This window comes from Bradysia coprophila, assembly GCF_014529535.1.
Source record: "Bradysia coprophila strain Holo2 chromosome X unlocalized genomic scaffold, BU_Bcop_v1 contig_26, whole genome shotgun sequence".
Lineage (NCBI taxonomy): Eukaryota > Metazoa > Arthropoda > Insecta > Diptera > Sciaridae > Bradysia > Bradysia coprophila.
Genome location: NW_023503313.1, coordinates 3,733,394 through 3,754,242, shown reverse-complemented (window position 1 = coordinate 3,754,242; position 20,849 = coordinate 3,733,394). Strand labels below are relative to the sequence as shown.

Here is a 20,849-nt window from a genome sequence, read left to right as displayed (position 1 = left end):
GAGACGTTCGAGAAATTCGAAGAAGACCCTTGATATATGTTGGGGTATTAAATTTTTGAGGGTAGGCACAACGATTTTTTGGTTGTTAACGTTCCTATGAAAATGCTTCTTTCTCTCTTAAGGATTCGTTATCTTCAGATATTACTTTTTGACAAAACAACATACTCCGTTGGCACACACAATTTTGACTAGGAAACGCGACAAATCGAGCTTGATGTTCACGTGTCATTGCGATAAACGAAGAACTTTTTTTTGACATGCAGCGATAGTTTTTGGATCCCTTTTCGGATGCTGTTCGTTTTTATCACTATTTCGACCAACTTAAACGAAAGTGACACTGAGATTTTTTTGGTAGTATTCTAATTGAAAAATCATTGGAAGTATCTAAACGATCACCCGATAGGACATGGACCTTGTTGACGTTTTCACCACTTGTCAGCGAATTTTCTTCAGCTGAATATGGAGCTTTTGTAGTTTTCAAACAAACGTATTCGGCCATGAGACCAAGGATGATGCTTTTGTATAGTTTTGAAAGTAAACTAGTACGTCGTCCCATGCCCTATTCTGGTAACATACATTTTTGTGCTTGCTGTCATAGAACTTGTGTATTATTCCCGTGTTTTGGTAGCATAAAAGGTAGCCATGAAATGTCATGAATAATTCAACAAAATTCTTAAGTGCTTCAGTGAAGTGACCCTGAGAGAAGAAAATTGCATTTTCATGACAGTGCAGCCTTATTTCACACTCTGACAATAAAGTGCGTCAAAAAAATAAAGAGAAATTATGAATGACAGCGGCTTTTTCAATGGGATAAATGACAACCGTTGAGTTAACCTCGATGAGAAAGGTGAGTAACTTTACGTGTCCGCTTAAAATATTTGGAGTTTCAAGGTTATTTCTAGGCAAAACTAATCACTCTGGCATGCTACTCTATCGACGTCCGCACGAGAAGAGGGGAATCTGAAATGTCAAAAATTCATTAAAAAAAAAATTCGCGAACGTCCGTTACGGATGATTTCCATTGGATTTGTGAAGAGATTCGTAGTGATAGTTGCCAGGTATCCAGGATGCCTGGAAATTTTTGTATTTTTTTTTTGCGGTTTCCGGGAAATTGAATGTTAGATTGAACTAACAAGCAGGAAGTGAGTTTTTCGTTTTTGTTGTCACCGGTAAATCGAATTTGCATATAGCGAAGACATCATTTTTTTTGTTGCAACCCCGCGTTTCCAAACTAAAAACTACAAATCCAATACGTTTCGCTCGACTTGAAATCAGGCTTGAAATTTTGTTTGACTCTCGAAATCGACTTAAATTTTCGATTTTATTGGTTTCTTTTTTTTTCTTCGTTGCAATGGTACATCTTAAAACTAAAATACATTTACTTTGACACCCTAATGCATACATAATGATATTTTGTTCGCTTTAAATTAATTTAATTCTCTCTCTTAGATTCTCACATCTTTTTTCCCATCTGATATAAAACTATATGACAAAATATTATAAAAATTTCTTTTCTTGTTATGTACGTAGAATACTCTTTTATAATGCTGTGGCTAAAATATTTTCTTTCCTTTTTTTTGCAAATTTTTATAATTTCCGTATCTAATTGCGCGTTCTCCATTCGATTTAATTATTTCAATTAATTTTTTTTTTAAATATTTTTATAACCATAAGCAATCACTAAAACAGTATATAAATTATGGATGGATGTAGACATAGTTGAGCAACTTACGTTATTATGTACAAATGTGAAATGACTTGATGATGCATTAAAATATAGTTTGTTTGTTTGTTTCTCAATGACTAGAAAGCTCATGTTGCGTTTCTGTTGGGATGGTTTTTTTTTGTCCCTCCAATGCATCATCAGTAATTAATTAATTCGGTCATTTTCGGTAAAATATTTTTTTCTCTCTCTTTTCAAATTACAATAGTTACTTTCACTGACACATTAAATTTACTTTAGAAAAACGAAACACGAAATCCGACCACAAACGTGACCAATAAATTAAGCTGCAATTGATTTGAACCGCAACTCGTTGCTTTCATTTTTACACACAATTTTTTTCCATAAAGCTTTTCTTCACACCGATTTACCAAGAAGTCTGAAAATTTAGAGGAAAATGAAATTATTTTTTAGGAAATGGAAAAAAATATATTTGTTGTCAATGTTGAAATAAAATCTGAATAGACAAGCCGTAACACCGAGGGCAGATTAACGTAAAATTCTTTGGCATAAGATTTCACCATAAGAGGATTTTCCTACAATGTTGACAGATTTTAAAGGACTTTCATAGAATTGCCATGGGTATTGTTATTTACTCGGAAGGTTTTCGTAAAGTATTTCAAAGATTTTCAAAGAAGACACGCAAACAGGGCCTGAAAGTTCCTAATTTTCTCGCAATTTCCAGAAAAACAAGAAAATATTTTCTCAAGAGAAGGCTCTACATCTAATTTCAGTCTCTCAAAGCTTACGCAAAAAATCATTAAGAATATTGATATATGAAGTGTACACTTTTGTCATGTCCCTCCTTTCTCTAAAGACAGAATTTTCCTAACCGAATGAGACTTCTCTTAAGTTGATCACCGTTTGATTAACACGTAGGGGATAATGCTCGAGCAGGCACTGTAGGCACACCGGAAGGTGCTAAGGGAGTCGAGGAATACCTCCAAATAAATTTCTAAAAATAAAAAGTCAAATTATTGATTTTTAGAAATTTATTTGGAGGTATTCCTCGACTCCCTTAGCACCTTCCGGTGTGCCTAAAGTTGACAAGTCGCAATAACCGTCAACGTGTTAAACGGAAAATACAAATTGTGTGCGACTAGAGACCCGTATTTGTGGCTAAACAAACCGTAGAAAATTACATCAAAACGGCATTACAGTTCTGCACTGTCTACAAATCGTTGAAGGTTTATACTCGACTTAGTCAAGTAATTATCACCTTTCATTGTAGCACCGATCAGTTAGTATAGTCGGTCTTGTGTTCACACTTAGGACAACAATAGCTAATGCACTGAATCGAACAACATCAGCTTCGATCTCGGTGATTGGTATCAGAAAAACTGCCGAAATTCCTACTTCTGGCATCAGCTCTGAGATGTCGATAGTTTCTTGAGAAAAGTAGTAAGGAAAGAGTTACCGCACGAGCCCCGATACTTAAAAATTTTCTTTGGAATTCGAATTTGATTTTTTTTTTTAAATGAATTATAACAACACCCACCCGATAATGTAGAAAGAATTAACTCCTCATCCGCTTCGGGCTGGATTCAATCTTAACTTCGTACTCACTGGTAAAGATCATATCAATTCCTGAATGGTTGGTGTCGGGTATCTAAAATTACGAAAGCCATTCGTAATCGACATCCTGATGGAAGTGTTCGATTAAGATTCACTTACCAAATCTCTGTCAATGCCACATCCCAATCCCATTACTGCTATTGGTGTTGTTTGTGTTGCCTCAGCCACCTTATGCTCAACGATGAAAAACATGTATTCGTCATACAGTAAACGAATCAAATGAAAACTGCCGAAACTGGCCGCCGATCGTAATGTCAAGTCGCGTATAACCATCGAGCTGTAGAAACTCCATTTTAATAAAAATTGACGTGCCGCTTTCGTATACGTTGGTTTGCCCTGATATTCCTCTAATGCCGTGTCGACGACCAACCGTAACCACGACGCCCACTGTTCAAGGGAATTTTGTTGTTGTAAGGCCGCTTTAAAATCGTTTTCCAAACGTTGTACTGTGGCTGTATCACATTGGCAAACCCAAGATGCCTGTTCCTGTATTGAAAAGATTGCGGATTTAGATTTGAAGCGATTCCGAAACGAAAAATCGAAGGAGCAAAAACTCACTTGGACATTGTGAAAGTCTACGCGATTCAAATCGTTTAACATTTGTGCTATTTGTGAGCTGTTTTGCAGTACAGCGCGAGCTGCTTGGGCCAAATGATTGAGTGACGTGTATCTGCGAAGAGTCTGACTAAAGGCCGAAACTGCACCGATCTTTATTTGAACAATTTTGTCAGGACATCCAGTCATCGCCGACGTTAACCAACTTTCTAAATTTTTAGCAAAGTTGCGAATGGCCTGAGTTAGAGAACTTGGAATTGGACGAAGCACGTCTGGTATCAATACATCTACCATGTTTTGGTAAAATGTGTAGTCCACCTGATTCGAAGACACAATTGGTAAATGGTTCGCTGGATGGGCGTTAATTCGAATATTTTGTTTACCTGTTTGACGAACTCCTGAACGGCTTCGCATTGGGACAGCGTGTATAACTTGTATTTGCTCAAATATTTTTCTTCTTCGCATTCATCGCCATTATTATTATCCTGTGCCCTCCAAAATTCGCGCCACAACGACTCAACTGTGCTGAACTCAAGATTCAAAATCGCATCTAAAAATGCCTCGCAATGTTCACGATAAATGGACCGTAGAGTGTCCACATCTTCCAATGAAATGTCCTCCGGGAAGGGTTGACTAATTTCAATGTTAGGGAATATTGGGATGGCGCCGTTTCCATCACCCAGAAACTACAGAACAAACAGAAGAAACCGTTGGCTGGACAGTGCGTTACACATTTCATTTTCAAAACCAACCTGTGAACATGCTTCATAAGTCTCTGGCTTTGTGCCAGTTTTACGAATTCTTGTTGCCGATTGTGTTGTAGTCATTGTACTGGATGCCACAGAATTCTTTGGTTGGTCATCCAATGTAACCATTAAGCCAGATCCAGGTTTCACACGTATTCCATAATAGTGATACTTCGAGTTGCCTCTGGTGCCCAGACGACGCGTGCGCAGACCGGTGAACACCGATCGTATCAATTTACCAAAACTTGCAGCATTGACCGCATCGAGTTTATGCTCATTACAATGCCTCATATAGTGATTGTATAAGGTTGACCGGGGTAGGCTCACTCCCTCAGCGGTTTCGTAGTTTTCCATTAGCCAAGCCACCTGAAAATTTACATTTTTTATGCAAATCACTCAATGATTCAAACGAAAAACTAAATTTTTGTCGCGATGACAATTAAATAGCATTTCATGTCTCCTTGAGCATGGAGAATGAGAAGCCATTCAGAGTTAAATTGAGATAATGAAAATGAAATTTTCAAGCTTTATGCTATTCCGAGAACTACAGTCGAACAAAACATAATTGTGAAAGAAGCTTATTACGAAGAAATAAACTTACAGTTGCCGGAGACACTCGAGTAGCATGAGTTAAACTTGGCGTGCAATCCGATTCCAAAGAATTTGTTGTAGTTGTTGTGCTCTGTTGAATATAATTCACGTCCTGTGTGAACGAAAAGTATAATTTATTTAGAGAATTGATTCATTAATTGACAGCGCTGTATACCGTTGATATAGCTTGCGGAGACATTTTAGAAGATGTTGTTAATAGTTGCTCATCAACAGGTACTATATAGCTGTTTGTGGCATGGTTTCCACTCGAAGTGGGTGAATTTGTATAGTTTCCTGTTGTCGTATAGTATTGCTGTCCTCCAGCAGTGTAATCGACGACTGCATAGTTAGGATACGTCCTTAAATTGGTGGGAAGAAAATATTATTGATTAAAACGGGTCCATGGCTAGTGGATCCTTTATCATCTTACATTTGCGTTTGTCCTTGACTGGAGGATGAGTAAAGCTCGCTGTCTACATATTGCACGTGGTAAGTCCCATGAGACGTAACATTATCATTTTGTGACACTAACGGATGAAGAAATGAACAATGATTAGAAAATGGTAAAAATGGAAATAATGATTTGACATGTTAAAAATGGGATTGAGTGTGGGATTGAAAATAAAAATACTCGAGCGTCATTTCTTACTCTATGCTGACTTAGCCGAAAATCTAGAAATTATCAAAAATATTTCTTCATCGTCAAATTAGATCCTACAAAGCTATAAAACCATGGTCCTAATTGGACTTTGGTTTAAAAGTAATTTTAGTTCAGTTGCAGATAAGGTCCTGGACCGTGATTTGCGGTACTTCGAATAATTTTAACTTTAAACGGTACTTTCTTGGAACTTTTTGAAGCTAGGGAACAATGGTCAACTTTATCACGAAGATTGAACATCTAACTTTGTAGTAATTGCGCTCGAATAAAATTGCGCTAATATTATTGCGACATGTATTTCTTATAGCGTAATTATTATCGCACTCCATTTTTAGAGCGAATGCGCCATAATTAAACTAAAAATAATTAATTTCGTTAATTAAAACTAATGTTTTCTGTGAATCACGATATGTGAATCTTGATTCCACATAAAATACATGAACCGGCAAAACGCTAATACTTAGAACACGATTCATGTGGACCGTGATTTGTGGTTCATATCGGTTGGCTTTCACATTCCCAAATCACGGTCCATGACCTTACATGCCAGAATGGAAGAAATTTCAAAAAGTTTAGAAAGTTAACGTCCCAGTACGAAAGGTGCTTAGTGCTAACCATGAATAATACTCATCGAGAGTGTAAGATCTGGTTGGAAATCTTATTTTAATAACTATGCATCTATTGAACAACGCTCGAATATTACGCGTACCAGATAACCACAGTTCTACTTTATGTTTCAAATATAAGTGTTATTACTATGAACCTGAACTACTGACAGATCAACGTTAATCGATTTAATATTCAAAGTGGTTGTGTCGACTACATCACATTCGCATCATATTTTATACGGAATTTTAGCAAAAACGAACGTTTAGCTAGTGGATATTAGATTTCTGTTTGCGTCCTCTGTCATGTTACGATATTCATTCATGATATTTTTTTGGATTTTATTCCATACTATAACAGCCACCAATAAATTATTTGATTTTTCATATAAATCGACGTTTCGACAAAAACTTTCGTTTTCTAGACTCAGTGATGAAGATTAAAACTTTCATCGATTTATTGAGAAACCTTGTGACTCGGTGATAAATACTAGCATTAAAACACATTCGGAGGACTTTGTAAGTAAAATATCTTACGTAATTGTTTGGAAATTGGTATTTTGCCTAGTGGGTATCATAGCCCTTGCCTTCGGCTTTTGGTATGAAGCATTCTGCATTTGATAAAGGGTTTCAAAGTCTTCAAGCACCTGTATCCCTACCGTTCATTTTCGACTCGTGTTAGCTTTACGGTTAACGGTTTGAACTGTCTCTCTCGTTTAAACCCAGATAACAGTAAAACTTCATTGATTTTTCGAAGAAGAAAAAAACGCTCGTAACGTTCAGTCCAAAATTGTCGTTTGTAGTTTTTAAAAATGAGAATACATCTCTCAGACTCTGACATACGTAAAATCTTGTTCTTAACTTTTGCATTCGATGCGTTGTCAACCTCGGCTTTACCTCGGATTCACTTCATATCCTTCAAGCAAATTTTTCATTGCGGGGAACGTTATGGAAACAGCAATAGCCTTTGCCAATTAACTTTAAGAGCGCTCACCCCTTGGCAGATTTCTATCCTACATTTGTGCGCAAAAATATTCGTTTTTTGATGATTTCTCTGAGCCAAAATCTTTTTTTGAAAAAGTAAAACCATTAAAGCATGCAAAAATCTGTTACTTTTAAAGAAAAAATTGGTTTGATAGTCATAACTTGGAGAAACACTTGGAAAATGTGTAATTCTTCAAAAAACCAATATTTTTGCGCACAAATGTAGGCTAGAAATTTGCCAAGGGATGAGCGCTCTTAACTAATGATGCCATTTTAAAGATCCTCAATAGTTATGCCTTTACCACTATTTTATTTAATCGGAAACTTACGCACTTTGAAATAAAAACGTTTCCGCCAAAAACTCGTTTTTAAATTAAATAAATAATTTCAGATTTAATGTGTCACTTAAGACTATCTTCACAACACACATGTCAAGAATTTTTGTCTACCTGAAAGGCAACATATTTTTTGAATGTTTTCTTCATATTTCACCGACTGTATTAACACTAAACGTATTGCAGGGATTTCTAAGCACATAAATTCAAGGAAGTGATCACTAAATATCACAAACGACGCCAAATTATTTATAAAAATCAAATTTTCACAACACTAAAATTGTTTCAATAAATTAATGAGACTTTAGAATTATTAGTCGTAACTTTTGTTTAGGACACGCGGAACTATTTTCTGGCCGAGGCTGAGACTGAGATTGAAAATTTACTGTGGCGATTTGACATTTCATCAAAACAATACTATTTTTCATACCTAGGACCCAAAAAGTGCGACTTCGTCCGATATGAAAAATACTGTTTGTACCACTGACTAAAAGTCTTTTTTATTAGTATTAGTATTCGATTCCAGAACTCGCCTTCGGCTATCACACGCCAAGACTTTTAGTCCTAGGTACGAAATGAACTATTACATGACTATGTATAAAAAGTAGAGTTTTCGAGAGAGCGTCGAAAGTAGTGCTTGAAACATAAAAAGTACGGTTTTCGATGCATGTAAAATTAATTGATTTTAATTAATTAATTTAATTCTACAGTTGCAAAATTAAAGACCTTAGGTAGAATTGGCGTGGAAAGGAAAATGACTCAAATCACATATTTCAGAAATTTTTAAAGTGAAAAATCTTTCTGGTTTCCCGTTTTTTCGTCAAAAAACGAGACACGGGTAGAGTAGAACAACTTAGTAAAACATCCTTTGTCGACAAGACGAACGAGAATTTGTTATTTTTTATAAATAGACTCCTTCTGTACATACTCAGACTCAGTCTGACAACAACCTCAAGTATTGTTAACAGGTGAAATATTTTCAAGACGTGTCGCGTTACAGTTTACTAGAAACAGTAAGCCGCAGCAAATATACTAAACATAACATCACATTTCTCCGAGAGAGTTTTGAATTCGTATTTAGGAAAATGTTGATGCTGATTGTACGTTTGATCTGAAAGATTATATCATGTAATGTGAACAAGGAAAGTTTTGTGATCTAATCTTATAGCATACGCAACGTATACAGTTCGTTAATAGAAATTAACCAAGTAGTATTCCGCCCGATTGAAGTGCAACTTAGAATACAATTTTTACTTTCACTTCCACATTTAGCCTAAGTTTATGTTCATTTCACTGTGTCCTGTACGTTGCTTTTACTGTTTAAATTTTGGATCACTGTTCGCAAAGTTTTACCATTCAACGGTCAATACAAAGAGCTTGAAAAATATGTTCATTAGGACTAGATAACAAATGAGCTTTCTTTGAGGACTTGTTTTTTGACAAACTTATGTGGTTCAATCTTTTCAAAATTTGTAAATATTTACCGTCGGTCGGACAACAGGGCGAATTTATTTCGACTTTGTATTCCATACTGAAACTCTTGAGGAATTGGTACGTATAAGCAATTGATACAGTCGTAAGCGATTTAGGCGTCATTCAAAAAGGACGTCACGCTCATAGGGACGGACCCGCTTTTCGAAAAACGTTCGACCTACATTCTCCGAAATCGGACGTCCTTTCTTTGTTCCAACATTTTGAAAGGCAAAGTGACTTGGTATCACAAAGTTGGTAGTGTTTGATTTACCATACAAAAAAGCGGAGTCAATTTAAATGCAGAATCAGATACATCAGATAAGCAAACTAATTTTTTCTGGTACATTATATGATTTAGGTTGCATTGCCATCTTGTAACAATTAAAAGTGATTCTACGTGAGTATTTTCATATTTTGTTATGTGATCTATGTGAACGCGAGCAATCGACTGAAAAAAAAGAAATGGAAGAATACAAATTGTATGAGAAATTATTAAAATCGTATCGTAAGGCACATCCCCTAAAATCAATTGATAAGAGACTAAGTGACCACAGTCTGGAAGAATATAAAATCACAAAAAAATGTTCACGAATTAATGAACCAAAAATGTATTGAGTGGAAAGACGTAGAATTAAAATCCAAGTCACATTTTTTCCCAACGTGGACAAAGCTCGCAAAGCCATCAAAATCCTCAGAAATCGATTCTTCTACGGCAGTTAATCGAACCATGACTTTCATTGTGTTTTTTTTGTCTTTTTTCTGTTTTAGATTAAATTTTTTGACGATTTACTTTAATTCTCTTGAATGGACGTCCGCTTTGGGGGATGTACACCGATAATCAAAAATCGGACATGGTGTGACATAGGATGGACATACCTCAAAAAATCGGAAAAAAGCGTGTCGTCCTTTTTGGACGACGCCTAATGTGTCCGAAATTAAAAAAAGATTGGAATTTCGTTGAAAAAGTCACTTCGAAGAGTTAGTTCCAAGAGTCTGCTGATACGTTTTCACTTTTGATAGAAAAATAATGTTAGGCATATCGCGAGCTGGTATGCCAATTTAGAAGTGAAACGTTTTTGCTATAAATAGCCGAGAGTGGGCTGGCGACCCAATCTATGTCCGACTGAATTAAGCAATTGAACATTGTTTTTTTTAGTTTTTTTTTTCTAATTTCTATTGTCTCGTCTGGATAAAACTCTGTTCAATAGTAATTTAAGTCTAAAAATCCTGATTTAATCAAATAATTACCACAATATGATGATGACATATTATGTTGCCGACGATACATCATTGCACAGTATACTAAGCAAAACGATTTTTTGCATAAGTAAATTAGAAACAATCAAAAAACAAGTCGAACAAAAAGAAAATTAAAAAAAATAAAAATTAAAAAACACAAAACTGTTTGTTCAAATGCACTAAACAATTAAAGGCGAATTTCAATTTGTTTTTCTTTTATTCAGCCGTAATTTTCATTAAGAAAATATTGTATCTATTGGAAACGCTCTAGTTCAAATATCGGGCAAATGAAAAATGATCTCATTTCACAACACCGTCAGATATAAAATTAGTATATATCTCCACTAACAACCGGAAAGTGAAAGGAACTTTCACATAGAGCACCCTGGCAACGGCCTACGCGACGGTAAAATCTCAACTGAATGGGTATTCGGGAAATATCTAAGCAATATGCTTTTATTTATTTGGACGGAACATTTTGTTTTGATGTATACCTACCATTAAATGATTCACCCTTCTTAAAAATAGATTGGTGTATTAGAATCAAGAAAACCTATATATATGTACACATAGAAATAAATGATTTGATGGACGTGTGTATATGTATGTAGTAGTTACATACCTACCACCTAATTCGCCAACTAAAAGATGTCAAGATGAATTTGCAAATTGAACAGCTACAACAACTATATATCACCATCATCATCAACAACAACAACAATAAAAACTTCAACTTACTACGCGAAAAGTGAGAGTGATCACAAAAAAAAACTCAAAACAAGAATTCTGTGCAAATATCGCACAAATTAAGCATTCAATACAACCTCTTATCGATCATATGACATTGAGGATAAACAAATTATCGCGCACAATATAACAGCACAGAGCAATTTTCCCGTACATTTTAAGTATTTGTAAATTCGGGCCCTATTGCTATTATAACACAAACCAGCATCATATATACATCTGAGTTTAAGAGGCGGCGCTTGACACAGTTGGTTCCTCCCTTATTTACAATCAACTCATATACAGCATCCCTACAAACAATATCATCTCAATGTGGTAACTTAGCGATTGGATGGTTGACGATGCTCTGTGCCGTTCAATGAATGAATGTTTAGAGAAAATCGAGATTACATTGTTGCGCTTTCGGGGAGCAAGAGAATTTTCCGGTGGAAGATTCAATTGCACTGTAACGTGTGTTTCAAAATGGTTGGAAAATATTGTTGTAACAAAGTTTTTATTAAAATTTTACTCAATTTATAGTTACATTGCTCGATAATAAAGTCTTGAATGAAAAACGAAATGTTTTCGAAAACAATCATAATTGCGCAGTGTGGTGTAATAAGAGACAGTTAGTTGCGATGAATAGTTTATGTGTAATTTAGCGAACGTTTGGGAACAGAAATTCAAATGCATCTGTGATAATGGTAACCAAAAAAAGAGTTTCTATTAACCACAACAAGTTGTTAACAAGATTCTAAATTGTTTTACCTTTGAGAATAAACTTTCAAACTTATGAAGTAGATCAAAACCACTTCCTTACGGTTATTCTTTGCACAACAGAAAAATGGAATTAGTATTCCCTGAAAACATTGTGTGGGATTGTGATAACAATATGCCAAAGAGAACCCGAGACATTGCCAAAAGGATTTGAATAAAATTGACGATCTTCATTTGATGTTAAATTTTGTTATGCTTTGTGTCACTTCTGTTTCATCAATAGTTTCGTCTTTTAGATACAAATTATTTCAATCGAAAAATATTCCGGCTGAATGGACATTCGACAACAATGACAACGCCCAGCTATTCAAATCATTTTATTGGAGTTTATTTACAGTCTTAAGTTCAGCAAGTTCTGAAAAAAGAAAATGTGTGCGGTGTGAATAACCTTGATTTCATCACACAAAATACCTTGACGAAATTGCATTTAGAGAAGTTTTGTCTGATGACAATTCAGCCGAGAATATTTCCACTTTCTCTTTACCTCCCACGGGGATAAAATAGAAACTGTCTCACTTTCGTTTCGTGAAGAAATAGTATTTTAAATTACAAGGGGCAAAAAACGGTTTTTAAAAATTCGAGGTGTATGTGTTAGCTGAGAGGGTATTGTAACATGAGAATGCGTGTTTGTGAACCGAGGAAACCTTTCTCGACTCGAGTCATTTAATGGCTCTTACATTCGCCTTTCATCGAAAATCACGAAAAACAACAAAAATTATCAATTTATTCCGAAACTAAGCACCAAACAAACACAAAATAATGTCGATCACTTCAATAACACACAAAAATATTGCAACAACACGACAACGATTCTTGACAGCGTTCGTTTTTAAAGAGAGAGAAGTCTCTCAGTTTGCTATGTCTACTACAATATGATCAATTTGTATCATATACACGGTGCTTTCCAGTTTGTTAACTCTAGGTGAACAATTTCCAATATTTAATCCCTAGAGATTACAAATTTGTCTATGTGTTAGCGGGGAACATTTTGACATTTTCTAAATATGCGAATTCGAATAAAAGTCGTGTTTTCGATGAAAGTCGAATGTAAAATGATTATTCACACACGAAAAACTTTGTTGATCTCGAAAAAAGGAATTATCAACTTCTCTCTTATTGTAACTTCCTATTGTCGTATCCCAGTAAACAAATAACTATCGTTTCAGTGGCTATCGTAGTAAATCAAAATATGTTTGGACATTGACAGACATGGTTCTTGAAACTTTTCATTATTATGAGATTTTTGTTCGTTCAATTTAGCAATTTTGAATGAGATGAGTCTGTTCATTCGAACATTAATTCAAAATGTTTGAACTTGCAGTTTGTGGCGACAATTAATTTGAAAGTTGAATAGTTGGAGCCCCGTTGATGATCCAATAATTACTGCAAACCAGACATTTTTTGAGTAATTTAGACAACTTTTTCATCCGAACACTGGGAATGATTGCTCTTCAATCAAAACCATTGAATTTACTCAAAGAAAGTGTTTCTTTTTTTTCCAAATTGTCGAGGGCCAGACCTATATTTAAGGTCTACACTTGCTTTACATGACGTCACAGTCGACGTCTTTAATGTGCAAATCTTATTACAAAGAAAATTAAAGACAAAATGTGCAAATCAACAAAAAATTTAGAAGGATAAATTAACGTTCGGGCAATCAGTTTTCAATAGATCTTTAATACCTCCAATCAACACCAAGTTCGATTGTGAGGTCATGTGAAATAATTCCCTTGACTGTAAGTCATGGGTTTTACAAAAGAAAATGCACCGTACATAACACGTTCACTATGATTAAGGGTATTGAAATCCTCAGGTCAAGTTCGAAAATGGGTGGTATCGGTTCAACCATCTGGGAGAAGTTCTCGAAAGAAGCCTTTTCTGCTCTTTGTTTGTTAACACGACAACTAGAGTAATTCTCAACCGATTTAAAAAAAATTGTTTGGTAGAGAAGGGAATTAATTCCAGCGGTTAGGTTCCAAGATAGATTATGTTGGTCTAACGGACAAGCTCATGTTGCTAACAGAATTTTTGTATCTTTTTCAATAGTATTTTTCTTGTTATGTAACTTTGCCTTGTAAACAAAACCGAATAAATAGAACAAAAATTGACGAATGTGAAATCACACGAGTTCAAGTTTAATTGTAAACATGTGTCATTTTTCACCGTGTCATTTTATAGACAACGTTTCGAAGATTTTCAATTAAACTAACTAGAATTATGTCATCAATGAGAGATTTATTAGACCGTTCTAGTAGTTCTTCTTCTAAATGCGTTTTTGTGGCCATCAACATACAAAATTACATTTCATTGAAATAAATCAACAAATCATTGCCAGTATAAATACTATTGAGAAGCTCAGACAAACAGTCAAGGGATCTGACCCACCCAACAGGTGGGACCTAGTTGCCTTAGCGGTTCAAATTTCAGGTTCAAAGTCAGGTCTAACAGTCTAGTAACAGTTTGATATAATTTAATAACAATATGTTTATACGGAGCAGACATGATGCTCCGTATAAACATATTGTCTTATAGTTTGATGATATGCCTTCTTTAGTTACGTTATGTTGTCGTACAGAATTTAAATAGTGTGCGTACACACAGAGTTGAAAGCTTACGCACAAAATATATGGTTCCGCCCACAACTCATTTTGGTGCCATTCAACATCAGTAACAATAACTAAAAAAATCTCGTCATTGCATGCAATTTTAGCGTGGACAATGTAAAAATTCTATAGTTACGTTGGTCGATAAGCATTAAACGAAAAAATATTTTGAATTGATCGTGTTCTGGTGATTCAAGCGTACACAAAAAAAGTGAAGAATTTTCCATTTGAACGATAAAAACGAATCAAAAAAAAAATTCAATTCACCAACCCTCTCCCCGCATCCGCAAACTTTTTGCAATTACATATTGATACCTTAGAAAGCCCCGCCATCATTATTACGAACTTTAATTAGTTAGAATTTGTTCCAATTAGTCGAGGATTAATTTCATTTTATAACTGGTATACAACCAGTCACATGAAATTATCATTGAAATGTTGTCAAAACACATGTCTGATCCGAATAAAACCCATTCAATAGTATCGTTTTTGATGTTACCTTTATAATGATGCGATACAAAAGTATGGATACACCTTCACATTTAATCTGATGTAATTAATCCGCGCGGATGCATCAAAAACTAATAATTTCAACCCTCCGTTTGCAATTTGAATTGTAATATATATCTCGATGTTTTTTGGCAGGGGCTGATACGCTCGCTGTACGCCGTGTATACGGTTTTTACGTCGGATAGGTACGATAATTATCATTCCAGTCTAAATAAAAATATTGTGCCATTATCCATATAATGTGGGATTAGAGCTTATGCATCAGAGTACACACTATATGGATATATGAGCTGATGGTATGGTATTAATTCAGAGGTAAACTATTAGAGTCACATACACGTTTTCCCCTGCTCGGGCACCGACGATGGCAAACGGTCCAATGGTGTTGCAAGGGAATGAATAAAGATAATGCCCCAAATGAAATGAAAAATCACGGTACATCAAATGGAAAAGATCTACGAAATGAAAATATATTCGTACCCTCGGTGATGCACTTGTATGGTTAAACATTTAGAGTGGATGGAGTGAATGGAATAATCAAAAAAAAAATTGTTGAAGAATTACGATTTCTTTGATGGGATCAAATGCGTTCGCTATAACAAAACGAATGAATCAATTCACAATATACACGAACCACCCCATAAAGTTTGCGAAACCTTTTGTTAGAGATCGTAATCGTTCCGACATTTAAACTGATACACAATCTCACAGGTGGATAAATAAATAGTTTTTCCCGACTTATGCTTATCATATTTTGTAAACATCAAACAGCTCCCTATGTCTGACAGCAGTAGAGAGAAGAAACAAACACCGAAAATTTTCAATTGTGCACAAACGATATTTTATGTGGATGATGATAATCGACAAGAAGCCTCATAAGTGACCGCACAATAAAACGTAAACATTTGTGATTTGTTTACGATTTCATTTATTTGATCATATTGTTCTCATTGTTGTACGAATCATGCATTTCAATATGGAAAACTAACAACATCTATTTTTGTGTCAATTTAACAAACTTACCAACTGTGGTTAGTGGTGCGTAAGAACGGACGGATCCTTCAGCTAATAATTATTTTTGTTTGTTTCGTTTATTTTTAAAAGAAATATTGGGCAAACACGAGAAAGTATAATGATTGGTATTTGTGTATTGGATGGTTTAAACGTTAAATCTACTCACCATTCACTGTTATGAATTGTGGTCCAGCGTCACTGTCGGTTTGCGTTTGGACGACAGCCACTTGAGCGGTGAGTTGCTGAGATGTTGAACTATTCGGTGACGATGCACCAGAATTGCTGGTTATTGTGGATACGGTAATCGGAGCATCATCGATTGAATCGGACTGATCGATAGGCACAACACCGATGACCGATACACCATCGGGAGTGGTACTGGTTTGTAGGATAAATTTTTTCTGGAATCATAAAATTGTTGATGTAAATTTGGAATCGAAAAAAAATATTTTATTTTTGGAATCAAATGAAAAATGAAGGCTGAAATGGGATGAAATGGCAAGACCATTTTTATTGTTAGCTTTTAATGACATACAGGTCGAATTGAGGTTCTTATCTAATCTATATAGATAGAAAATCAATGGTTAACAGGGGTCACTTAATTGCATTAGCATAACCAATAGGACCGTTCCAACACCAATTAAAGTACATTGCATTGAATAACATACCTTCAACATTTTATTGTTGAATACAGTTCACTTGACTAGCCTTCAAATCTATAAATTAAATAGCAAATTAACGGAAAATAAAATCATAAAATACAGCAATCGAATAATTGGTTATCACCGTTAATGTACGCGTACAATTTTTAAATAAGAATTTTTGGGAATAATGTTCTTAACTTTTGGTCTGTGCATAGTATACAGTTAGAGGCAGAGAAATTTTCAGCATGAATTTGATTCAGCTGATCCACACAAAATCAAAACTGTATACGTCTTATAAACAAGTAATAAACAGTTTTGAATGAATGTGTGCACGGAAAATTCGGCAAATTCGACATTTGTTGTGTGCTGCATATATTTGCTGCAGACTGAATAATGTTCCCGTGTGTTGTATTACAATAAACATGTAATATGAATATTTTCAAAATATAGTTCCGGCAACAATATTATTCAGCTCGTAGGAATATTGTGAGGTTCCCAGGTATATATTTGCTGTGTGCTGAATTATATCTTCAAATTAGTTGTGGGATGTATTACTTAACTTTACCTGCATGCTGAATATTGACTAAATGAATAAAGTCGTCTGTATTTAGAATGGACTATGCAACAATAAATTTATTGTTTTAATGAAATAAAAGGAAGATCTCAAGAACATACGCATAAAGATGATTATCAAATCTAATTTTATTCCTTCATTTAAAGTTATTTCTATTTTTACCGAATTAATATGCAATGATAATGTTACATTTATGTATTTCAATAGAAATTTTGACGAACGAACTTTTAAATCCATTTTCGGTGTTAAAGGCTTTTGAAATGTTAACAGAAATAGTTGATGGTATTCAGCAATAAATGATGGAATTTGTTTATGTACTGTCCGTTTGACAAGAGGATCGATTCAAGATTCTTTTTACGAAGGTTACGCTGATTATACTTTGTGAAAAAGGCCAATACCTTGCAAATATGTCACATCTTGGACAGAATATGACACTGCAATATCTGCAACATGAAAAAACTAAATGTTCGAAACCCCCTGAAACCCCGTGCTTCCACCTACGTAATATACACAAACTAGGTGAGCCAATCTTAATTTATTAATTCGCGTAATAGATGCTCACTATTAATGTGAACAGTTTTTTTGTAGAACGATTGAAAAAACCTCTAATTCAGAACCAGGCTCAGAATTAAAATAATAATATCCGATGACATTGCTTAGTGGGGAGAAGTACTACATTTCATAGAAAATAAATTCAATTAAATGTTGTTGCATAACCCATTCTAAATACGGACGACTTTATTCATTTAGTCAATATTCAGCATGCAGGTATAAATATGCCTGTGTGCTGCATAAAGAAAAGTAACAGCGGTTCGAAATAAGACTGCCACTGTATAGCAGCAGTGGTAAAGTCGTTGGCAGTCAGAAACTGAGGTTAAGCATCGATGGTCGCGGTCCGTACTTGGGTGGGTGACCGGAAAAAACGTAAGCAAAAAAAAAATCTGTTAGCAATTTAATATGATGAATTTAAATATAAATCTACGGCTAATAACAAATAATAATAATAAAATTGAAAATAAAAAAAAAAAAAAAATTTTAAAAAGTTTTTTTGTTTTTTTTTGCTAACGCAAATAAAATTGATAAAGTTAATTAAATCAATTTCTTCTATTAAACGATAAATTAGGTTGTTTATTGAATTGAAAAAAATGGCGTCATTTTATATTATAAAACATAGCTAACGCCGACCCGTACGAAACACCTATTCGTATCAAAAGCCTTTAATGTGAAACTCTTCATTTCTCTTACTTCATTTTCTTCTCTGCTGAAAAACTATTCTCCCTTTAAAATCACTTACATTATCCACTCTTTGCCTTGTTATCATATACAACTAAATTGCCGGAGGCAATATAGACAGCCCCGTACGAAGACAAATTTCATAAATTCCTATTTAAACAGCTATATACCGCTATATTTAACTATATTTCACTATAAATAAACATTTCACAGATAAATATATGCTATTATATAGCTCTATATGCCTGTATATAGCTCAATATAGCTGTATATAGGTATATATAGATGTCCGTATATGGAATCCCTGAAACCCCACACACATAACAAATTATTTCCATGTTAACAGAAACTCTCTAAGCATCATTTTTCCCACTTTATTTCACTTTTAATAAAATCCAATATGGCCGCCGGCAGCCATTTTGTTAGGAAACCGAAAATAGTACCGACGCTTTACATTCGTTAATACCTTTCAAACAAAAAAAAATTCATGAAATTCGGTCAAAATTTACTCGAGATATTGTCAAAATACACCACGTTCACTGTACTTCCGAGTAGCCAGATAAGAGCTCACTCCAAGAGACCTAGCTCACGCTCCGGAGAACATAATTTCATAAATTTTCCCTGATTGGTACGGTCAATACCTATCTAATAAAGCTAAAACAGACGAAATATGTTCAAATGTGGCCGACCTACAAGCAAAAACTGCTTGCCGCCCTGTGCCTGTTCCACACCAAGGGGTCTAACTCACGAGTCGGTCATCCGATTTCCATAAACTTTTTTTTTGTCGATCGGTATTGTAAATATCTTTCATTCGATGTATCATTTACGAGTATAACGTTTAAATGTCCGGAGATATCTTCGAAAAACCGTAAAGCACTTATTGGGCCCCAGCTCAGGAGGGGTCGATCCAAAATCACTCATCTTCGAACTTAGCCTGTCTTTTGACATTACCAAACGGGGAAAAAAAGAATTTTCAAAATCGGATGCGTTTTACTCAAGTTATCGTGCAGACAGACGGACAGACGGACAGACGGACATTTTTTTTCGCGGATTTGGCATCTCTAGACAACCACAATAGGTTTCCCCTTACTCAGGGAGTCCAATTCGACGTGTTACAAACGTATGCGTAAACCCATAAGACCCCAGTACTTCGTACGGGTCTAAACAGGCATACAGCTAAGACCTGCACGCTGAAAAATAATATCCAGCACACAACAACAATATTCATTAGGCGGGCATTGTATGATCCTCAGATCAATATGCTGCACACAACTAATGTTCTATAATCGTGAAGCTGTTCCCGATTTCTTCGTCTGGGGTGCATATATGAGTTTTCCGTGTGGATCAGCTGAAAAACAGCTCAAGCAAATGTATGCTTCCTCCGACAGTACCATTGGTGACTGAATAACTTTGAGACTTCTTTCGAGTGTAAAAACAGCCGCAACAACAAAAAAAAAGGAAAAATCATAAAAAATCATAATGGTTGTACCAGCTCGATTTCTCTACGTCCCTCTATCTCTTTCAAACCTTATCCCCCCATCACAAAACTGATGCCAAATTTGTGCGAGTAAAAGTTTAATTAACGTTTGGAAAATAGTTCATTTTTAAAATGAGTCGCAGAGAAATTAGTTTCAGTACAACAATTTCCGCATTCGTAATTAGTATATTTGAACAATAACATTCAGTGGTTGTAAGCTGGTCCCTCAGAGACTAGAGGTAGAAATATGAAAAAGGAAATAATAATCTTTGATAGGAAAAGAACTGGAAAAAAATCAAAGTTCAAATTACGTGACTAAAACCACCAGACTGAGGGCAACTGTTTTTTTAAATATAAATAAAGAAATTCTGGTCTACTTTTACATATTTATTTGAATGTGGTGTTGCTTTCAATTGTATTTCGGGGTAAATATGAAGCAATTTTCATGATTTTCTTTTTGGTTTTAAAGAAAACTGTAGAATGGAAGAAGCCAACAATGAGAAATAATAAATCCATCAAAGATTCTGGCTGGTTTAAACAGTAAACGAAGCCTCAACTTTAACTTTTTTGCAAGAACATTTTCTCGACCAAAAATTATTTTCTTTTGCAAATTTCTATCAGAACTGTGGTTGCACACTTCTCGTTAAAGTGAATCCGTACAACTCATCTTTTCAATCATTTAATGATTGAGCTAATTTCATCATTTCACGATCAAGACTCTGAAGGAAATGAAAGAATTCAAAAACATTCAATGATGAGAGAAACTTATGATGATTAATTTATCTCTAACTTTATCAGTGAAAATCA

The 20,849-nt window shown here is 34.8% G+C and overlaps 1 protein-coding gene across 9 annotated transcripts in view; it reads right to left on the bottom strand.

Annotated features, from left to right (window-relative positions):
• Positions 1–1,339: 1,339 nt before the first annotated feature.
• The window catches only part of LOC119069196 (transcription factor RFX3), a 34,618-nt gene continuing 15,108 nt past the window's right edge, over positions 1,340–20,849 (bottom strand). For 2 of the 9 annotated variants that reach the window (XM_037173145.1, XM_037173144.1), the window contains exons 3-12: positions 16,281–16,515; positions 16,124–16,165; positions 5,621–5,717; positions 5,366–5,549; positions 5,201–5,302; positions 4,606–4,965; positions 4,237–4,539; positions 3,398–4,171; positions 3,222–3,332; positions 1,340–2,102 (exon numbers count right to left, since the gene is read on the bottom strand). In XM_037173145.1, coding sequence (XP_037029040.1) covers positions 3,240–3,332; positions 3,398–4,171; positions 4,237–4,539; positions 4,606–4,965; positions 5,201–5,302; positions 5,366–5,549; positions 5,621–5,717; positions 16,124–16,165; positions 16,281–16,515 — 2,190 coding nt within the window. In that variant the 3' untranslated portion in view covers positions 1,340–2,102; positions 3,222–3,239. Of the gene's footprint in view, positions 2,103–3,221; positions 3,333–3,397; positions 4,172–4,236; positions 4,540–4,605; positions 4,966–5,200; positions 5,303–5,365; positions 5,550–5,620; positions 5,718–16,123; positions 16,166–16,280; positions 16,516–16,782; positions 16,831–20,849 lie in introns of all 9 variants that reach the window. The other 7 variants (XM_037173149.1, XM_037173148.1, XM_037173147.1 and 4 more) reach the window with 6 other exon arrangements.